Source organism: Lichenostomus cassidix, chromosome 2, assembly GCF_008360975.1.
Source record: "Lichenostomus cassidix isolate B80296 chromosome 2, HeHo_3.0, whole genome shotgun sequence".
Taxonomy (NCBI): Eukaryota; Metazoa; Chordata; class Aves; order Passeriformes; family Meliphagidae; genus Lichenostomus; species Lichenostomus cassidix.
The window spans coordinates 25,205,629-25,213,843 of record NC_139482.1 but is presented as its reverse complement, the minus strand read 5'-3'; the positions used below and the strand labels follow the sequence as shown (position 1 = coordinate 25,213,843).

The window sequence follows — 8,215 nt, the reverse complement described above, 5'->3', positions numbered from 1 at the left end:
TTTCTATACACTGAGTGTTTTCACTGGTGATTCATCTGCGATGAAAGCTTGCATCATAGCATCAGAGAAGTACAGCTTGTAGCAGGGGGGAAGTGAATAGAGCTCCAGATGCCTTGGCATCTGGTGAGATGGATGTAGCACTTCAGGACTATCCTGGATATAGAGTCACCAGGTATTTTAATTAAAAAGATAATTACAGTCACATTTTTTTTCTTTTATATTGCATGGATTCATGCCAACAGGAACGTTTATTGTGAATCTGAGGGAGAAAATTTATTAAGAGCTTGGCTTTCAAATAATCAACCTACAATATTGGATTAATTCCACAGCAAATTATTCCCCTTGGAGCTGGGAATACATCACATCCTTTCCATTAACTCAACATGCTTCATGATTGCCGTCAGGTTTAGAATGGACAGCACCTTGTGTGACCTGGAGCAGCCCCAGGAGCTCCTATGTCCAGTAACAAATCCCTCAAACATTTACCAAACACACGTGAGGAGGCTCACAGCCTCCCTGCAAAAAGAAATCATTGATTTGATATTTCTTTCCAGTCTCAGGCCACTGTTGCTTGGATCCAAATCTCATTCCAGACCAACGTGGGAAATAACTCCATCACTATCACCAAAGGAAAGATGTTGCAAAAGCCCCAGAGTAGTTTTTATTTAAAATGTTACTATCATAAAATTCCAAACTATGAAATTAAGACCTTGGATTCCCATTCAAACATTACTCATTCCCCTTTTTAAAATATATAGATACATAATCACAGAACATAAAACATGCTGCAATGATACAAATATATTTTTGATACAGAAATTACAGTACATTATAAACCATGAAAACAAATTGAGGCACTAGACTGAACATCAGTTCTGTTCTGCACTAGCTGTGAAGCTGATAGACTCGCTTTCAGTGAACAAAAGAATACTCATTTGTTTAGTAAACATAACTTTACAGGTCATATCAAACAATGTGCTTTGTTGTGAGACATCACCAGGGTTGCTGCTCCTTTCAGAACCACAACACACCTACACAACACGTATCACTGCCACAATATGAAAAATAATAATTTTATTGAATGTACAACTCAAAAAAACCAAACCCCTTCAGTTATTAAATAAATAATTAATTCATACAGTGGTTAGTTTATATTACACTGCATTGGCCATTAGAACAAATGAAGTTTAATAAATAATGCACGGGGATGTCTCATTTACGCCTCCGTTCGTAGTTCTGTGCTATGCTCCCTTCAGAGGACCCTGCAAAAAATGAAGCAGATTGAAGCACAAGGTACAGCCCTGCAAAACCCCGGCAAGCATGAGAAGTGTCAGAGGCTGCAGCCTGCTGGGGCATCACCAGACCCCAGTGGTGTGTTTGGAACAGAGATGAGGGCTCCTGGCCCAGCCCTGAGCTGCTTTGATTTGGTTTTACCTCTCAGACTACGCTGTGCTCCAGGAGGCTGAAGGCCTGAGCAGTGCTTTCTACCTCTCATCTGCTGAGCTGCTTGAAGCAGCATTGACTCAGAGCCCCTTTCCTTCCCAATAATTCATCTAACTGCTGGGATCTGAGCATCCAGGTCTATTTGCAGTAGAGGCTTTCTGCACAGACATAACCACCTTCACTCCTGCAGTCAGCTCTCTGCCAGGTTGGAATCCTCCCTGTCCACAAGCCCTGCACACAGGGGTAATTTTACTGAACACTGCGGCAGGAGCCAAGCTCCTCAGATATACTCAGACAACCATGTGGACTAACTGCAGGATAAAATAGTCTTTACCAATGTATTTTATGTTTAGTAGTGGCAGATCTCTCCTTCTTGCTCTTTTAAAAGGAGAGCAAAACCCAGAGAGCCCTTCTTGGGCAAGGCTGTCCCCAAGCCAGGGACAGACACATCAGCATCACCCTACCCTGCCTTGGCACATGAGGCTTTAAATCAGCACCAGACTCACACCCAGAGGGACAGTGTGAACTCCTGCACATTGCCAGGGTGCTCAGGGGCTTTTTACAGAAAAAAACCACAACAGGGCGTAAAGGTCCTGCCCAGTTAAATAGCTTCCAACAGGGAGAAGTGAGGGTAGTCCTAACCTTTACTATTCCTGATCTTGCTTTGATTACACAGTCCTTAGGACCTATCTTCTCCTCCAGTAGAGAAGAAGCAAATTCTTACCATTTCCATCTCAAGGAATCAGGAAGAAAAGCTGTGACATCTAGTTTTACCTGTCAGGCAGGTATTACATAGCCCAGAGTAAAACATCATTATTCCCTTTTGTTAGAAATACCACATAACAATATCCTGGCTATACCAGCAATTTTGAAATGAGGGCAATAATATCTTTGCATTTTTTAAAACATTTTCTGTATTTTACATTCTCATATTAATGTAAATGTAATCCCAGTGGAAACCAAACCCAATTTATTACTTACAGGCTATTTACTTTTATGATAGCAGATATATTTACAGGTATTATGCATTTAATAGCTATTGCTGCCACAGATAAAATTGTACAAAATTATTCATGATACATAGCAATTTGCAAAATAATGCAGAGAGCAATATTACTAGTCTTGAAGGGGGTTTAATTGAAAATAAAAGTTACTGACAACCATAATTGCAGAATATAGATCACGGCATGTATCCACATAATATAAAGGTGTCAGCTAGTAATTTAACTTTTATCATCCATTTAACAAAACAGTGAGAACTATTTCAGAGACATGAAATACATGTTAGGTTTTTCATTTTTTTAATTCCCGTCCTGGTGAACCAAATGATACTTTATGGTTCACAGTGAGGGATTTCCTCAGTACAGCCCTATAGCACAGGGAAGGTAGAGCTATGGGGAGTTTCAGACAGGGGTTCTGCACATGAGGGGAGAGGAGAATTCTGCCCTGTATGGATGCTATGGAAAAACAACACAAATTCACAGTGTCCATTCAGAGTTTAAAACACTTTATGTGAAGTGAAAAGCTGGAAGAAGCTGTGAATGTTTAAAATGAGGCAAAATGATCTGCAAAATGAGGTAGTGTTCATAGCAAAGCTCTGTTCTTTCACCTTCCAAGAATTAGCAATAATGATCTCCAGATATGTTAAAGACATCCCTTTACCTGATGGATCTGGATTTAGACCACAAATTGAAATGAGCTTTGCATTTTCAGCCTCTGAATTTTTCTTGATATGTCAGTAAAAATTAGGGTTTTTTCTTGTATTAGCACTTTGGGGACCAGCAAAACACACAAGGACAAGGCAGTAATAAATATGCCCTGAGGAATTCTGCCTGAGCCCACCTGCAGCTCAGACTGGTCTGGTTATCTCAAGCATTGGAGTGAAGCAAACCCTGAAATATCTTGGGTAACAAAGTCCTGATTCTTTTTTTCAGAGAAGTAAGGATCTACCCTTCATACAAACTGCTTCTTCCATCCGCTGGGAGAACAAAGAGGCAACGGAATGAAGAGGCTGAATATAACCAAGTATCAGATTTCATCAAATACATACCAGAATTTAAAGATCTTTTGCCCATAAGTCCAACAAAGGAGTCTGTTTTATGCCCTGAAAAAATATATTTAGGGGTGTTTTAATACATTTTCACTAGTCAGGCATTCAAAACAACAGGTTCTTGCAAGGAAGGAAGACAGGCTCCAAAACTGTTTACCTCACAGACCAGTTGTTCCCATCATTCTCAGACAACAGAGAGCAAACATCAGTCTGTCTGATCAGGATAGACCAAGGCACAGGCCGGTTAGTGGACATCTTCTCATTAGCTTAGATAGACTGTTTGTTTTGGGGCTCTGGGTTTTGGTTTTTTTTAAAGAAGTATAATGGAAAACAACGGCCAGTAATGGATTTTTGTTTCTCTTCCAGTACAATTCCTATTGATCTGAGCAAATGCACAAGAAGGCAGTGTCTTGGTATAGCCTGCATCTGTGTGATGCATCTCTTCTACCTGTTGTTTTATTTCTGTAGGATGGAAGAAAATCCTCCCTTGCAGGTCGAGTGGAGCCTTTAGTGCAGAGGAAGCCAATGGGACTATGTCTGGACACATCTGAGCTAGACAGTCTGGTTCTATTTTTGGAATATTTATAAGTTCAGGTATTACCTTCCTGTCCCATTAGTACTGCTAAAGACACTGGAGGTGTAGAGGATAAATTACTCCAAATTTTGGCCTACAGTACATATCCGGTTATAGTAGTAGCTACAGTTTCAGAGGAGGAATGAAAACGAAAATTAACCATTCTTTATCTAAATTGGCTTTTGAGACAAACTTAAAAGTTTCTCTTTGGAAAGGATTTTGCTTGGCTAATTCATGCATGACACAAGATCCTCAGATCTCACATGTATTTAGTTCAAGCTGAAGCAGGATCAGAAAACCATAATTTTTTACTTTAGTCAGAAGGTTATTTGGCATGAGCTTTGTATCAGACTCTTAATTTGGTCTTCAAATACATAACGTTAGTGAAAGCATCATGTGGCTAACAGAACACTGGGACAATTGTTGACTGTGAAGAGAGGAGGTTTCACAGAGGATAAGAAAACTTTTACCTATTAAAAATCTTCCCGTTTCTCTTTAAACATTTTCAGATAATTTCAGAAAAAAACCCACTGTGCAGAGTAAGGTAGCACCACAGGTGCTGATACCATCTCCTGCTTGGTGCTACACAGAAGCAGAGCAAGGCACACTTAATAACAGGGCAGGACATGGCTCTTGATAGGGCAGCACATCATCAATCAGTCCCTACTGAGCAGGGGTCTGATTCCCAGCCAGACAATGCCGAGAGCTCAGATACAGCATCTCGCTTGTGAGGACATGGGCCCTGCCATGAAATCATTCTTGGGGATTTGGGAATTCATTATTCTAATTTTCCAGATTTTACCATCTTAATTGCTCCTCTCAGAGTCTGGCAGTAATCCTGCCTTGCCAGTGAGAAAGGCTTACAAAATCCCCCCCTTGGGAAATAAGAGAGAGCTGCAACATCCGCACATTAATATGGATTGAAATCTCAAAGCTTGCAGCAGTTCAGATGAGATACAGGCTCTCAGTGGCACTGGGGGGGGAGGTTTCAATCCTTTAACAGATCATTTCTCCACCACCAGTGCTGCCAGTCCCTAGCTGAAACCAGCCACCTTCTAACTGATTCTGTCAAATACACTGCTCTCTATTGGAATATCTTCTAATGGTTACTTAAAATATTTGTATTTTTTAGACTTACTTTTGTGAGAGATCTGGCCATATCCTGATTGGAAGAGGAAAGGAGAGAGAAAAAAGACACAAAGAAAAAAAAGAGTTGTTAAAAAAGAATCGGCATATGCATATCATGCTACCGCAATGCTTTGAAGAATCAAACACAAAAACTAACCTACGCATATTCCACTTAAGGGAAATTAAGGTGATGGTTTACAACTGCATTTCTCTTTGAAGAGACTACAAAGACTTGTTTTAGCTAAACCCACACCATTTAGATTAATTTAGCTCCCATTTCTTAGATAAATTCTTGGTTCAGTAAACATGTAAAAAACAGCAATAATTTTACAGTCAATCAGTTTCTAAACTTGGATGATTCAGTGGCATTTATGCGGACTTATGAATTATCATGCTATAGCTGGTGCACACTTAGACTTCAAAGCCCTCTTTTTTCCAATCAGTGAGTTTATCTCGTATAAAACCTAAAATAAACAACCAAAAAAAAAGAAGCCAAACCCAAACAACCCTCATTGCAGCTTATGAAGAAGGTGTAGCACATTAAACCCGAGCGATAACCGTGTAAAGTTGGGGCAGGCACTGGGCGAAGAGGCGTACGGAGAGAGGTGAGCAGCAGGCAGCCCCCCGCCCCGCTCACCGGCATCCCGCTTGCCCATGAGGCCGAAGAACTGCTGGGGCCGGGGTCTCCGGGCCATCCTCTGCAGGAAGTGCTCCAGGGGCAGCGGCAGCTCCTCCTGCGGGGCGACAGCGGGCGGCGCTCAGCGCGGATCCCCCCGCTCAGTCCCGCCCGGCACCGAGCGCCTCGCTCCCGCACCCTCCGGGGCCACCGGGGCTCACCTTCGCCTGGTCACTGTCGGACCAGTCGGACCAGTAGCTGAGGTCGTCGGTGGTTCCCATCTCCTCGCCCAACGCCTGCGCCGAGGCCAGGAGCAGCACGGCGAGAGCCAGCGGGAGCCTCATCGCCGCCTCGACGTGCTGCGGGGGCAGAGGTTGGAGCCGCGGCACCCGGAGCGGCGGGGGTGCAGCCCCGCACACCCTCACACACCCACAGAGCCCCCCGGGCACACCTGGGCGCACACCCCCTCGCACATGTAGCCCCACACGCTCCGAGTTCTAGCGGCACCGCTGCCCCTGCTGCTACAGACCCCGCTGGATAGAGGCACACCCCGCACACGCAGCTCGGTGTGCGCCCCAGCGCACGGACACACACAGCCAGCGGGACCCCTGCACACGCCTACATGCAGGGGACACATAAACACACCCTCACACGTCTGTGCACATCTAGGTATTCTCACCTTCCCAAATATATACATCTGCCTCATACACACATCTAGGTACAGATGCCTCCACTTACAAACTCACACAAAGAGCTGCACACCTTCGATGCTCACACCCACGCAGGGAGGTAGCTCTCCACACACACACAAACAGAGACACGTGCGTCCAGAGGTGCACACTCATCCCTTCGCACATCCAAATAGGTACATAAGGACAGGCACAAAAACACGCTGGCGCATCCACGGACAGCCGGTGCGGACATACAAGCGAGTATAGATAGGCACCCCCCGGAGAGGCACACACACATCTCGAGCCGGACAAAGAACTGCACACGCACACCCCTCCCAGCCCCAGGACAAGCGGACCCCTCGCATGCAGGCACGGCCGGCCAGGCTCCCGCAGTGCACGCACCGTCTGCAGCGGACAGGGCGGGCGCTGCTCTCCGAGCGCATTGGCCGGCAGCGGGGCGCTCCCCACTTTATATACCTGCAGACGGGGAGGGCCGAGGCAGCCTCATTTGCCTAAATGCAATTACCCTCGGTTTTATTGTCCCAGCCCCGTGACAGCCCCCGCCCCGGCGAGCAGCCCCCGCCCCCCTCTCCCGCTCCCAGGCGCCTCCCGGCTCTGCCCGGGGCCAGGCAGTGCGGTGCGGGGCTGCCGGGCGGCTCTCCCCGCCGCTTCCCCCCGCCGCTTCCCCCCGCCGCAGCTCCGCGCCTTCGGGGCTGCCCCGTCCCGTCCGCGGCGGAGGCGCGTCCCGGCGGTGCTTGCGGACGCGGGGTGAGGATGTGGAAGCGGGATGCGGTGAGGATGTAAGGGTGCAGATACCGCTTTTCGCGTCTGCCACCCCGCCCCGCTCCCCCAGAGCAGGGAGCGCTGCTCTCCGCTTCGAGCGGCCCCGGCGGGAGGCAGAGCGGCGGGCAGGGGCCAGCGGGAAGAGAGGAGTGAGCCCCGGTGGCCCGGCCGAGGGGCAGCCTCCCGTGCCTGGTCCAGTTCTTTCCCGCCCGGTCTGTCTCCCCCGTGTCTCTGCTCAGGCAGCCCCAGCCCACCGGGACCAGAAGTGAGGGATGCACGAAGCTGAGGAGGGCCTGACCGGCTGAGTGCCGCGTTTGGGGCGACAGGCACCCCAGGTGTGGGGTGTGTGTGCTGAGCAAGAGGCTGGCACCGCTGGGCTGGTTGCTGCAACAGGTGAATGCCTGTACTGGAAATGAGCCAGTCTCTCTAGCAGCACATCCCTGCCTGCATCCTTCCCCTACAACAGCTTTGCGTTACTGCTGGCATGCAGCTGAGATAACTGTTTAGGTTATTATCTGTTTCACAGTTGCTACATCTTATTTCTCCGAGGTCAGCTGTGCATGAGGCTTCACAGTTAACCTCGGTGGTCCCACAGCCCTCATGTTACCAGCCTAAATCAGGCAGTCTGGACAGCGTTTAGCAGGAGCTAACAATGTTTCTTCTGATAAGGAACGGAATGCTTAGGAGCTCTCTGGTACCACCACTCTGCTTGCTCCAGGATGCTACCATAAAGTTACAGTGGTAAACCTCCTCTCTAAGGACTGTTCAGTGGCATATAATTGTGGCTCCAAGAGGGACCCAGAACCTTCTCTAAATAAAGGCATGATTAATATCAGGCCTCCCTGTCAACCAGAAATGCTCTGCAGAACCCAAAGTATTCCCCAGAACACAGTCAGGCATGAGACTCCTCCAGGTTCTGTGGGTGTCAACACTTTGTTTATAAGACTGCA

General features: G+C 47.1%; 1 protein-coding gene across 3 annotated transcripts; it reads right to left on the bottom strand.

The window, feature by feature from the left end:
- Positions 1 to 635: 635 nt before the first annotated feature.
- TAC1 (tachykinin precursor 1) lies at positions 636 to 7,013 on the bottom strand. 3 transcript variants are annotated; one of them, XM_085050783.1, is made up of 6 exons: positions 6,885 to 7,013; positions 6,033 to 6,170; positions 5,833 to 5,929; positions 5,206 to 5,229; positions 3,494 to 3,547; positions 636 to 1,262 (listed from the first exon to the last, which is right to left on the bottom strand). In XM_085050783.1, the coding sequence occupies exons 2-6, from the start codon at positions 6,153 to 6,155 to the stop codon at positions 1,213 to 1,215; spliced, it is 348 nt and encodes a 115-aa protein (XP_084906909.1). In that variant the 5' UTR covers positions 6,156 to 6,170; positions 6,885 to 7,013; the 3' UTR covers positions 636 to 1,212. The 3 variants fall into 3 exon arrangements, with proteins under 3 accessions (XP_084906909.1, XP_084906910.1, XP_084906911.1); XM_085050784.1 differs by having other exon boundaries at positions 6,960 to 6,997; XM_085050785.1 differs by lacking the exon at positions 3,494 to 3,547.
- Between the last annotated feature and the right edge of the window lie 1,202 nt (positions 7,014 to 8,215).

What these genes read in the sequence shown, in the direction of transcription:
- TAC1 (XM_085050783.1), bottom strand. Translation starts at nt 6,155, where the DNA reads ATGAGGCTCCCGCTGGCTCTCGCCGTGCTGCTCCTGGCCTCGGCGCAG. An exon ending in CCGACAGTGACCAGGCGAAG is followed by an intron (nt 5,930 to 6,032) that starts GTGAGCCCCGGT and finishes GTCGCCCCGCAG; the next exon opens with GAGGAGCTGCCGCTGCCCCT. An exon ending in CAAAAGATCTTTAAATTCTG is followed by an intron (nt 1,263 to 3,493) that starts GTATGTATTTGA and finishes CATTTTTTGCAG; the next exon opens with GGTCCTCTGAAGGGAGCATA.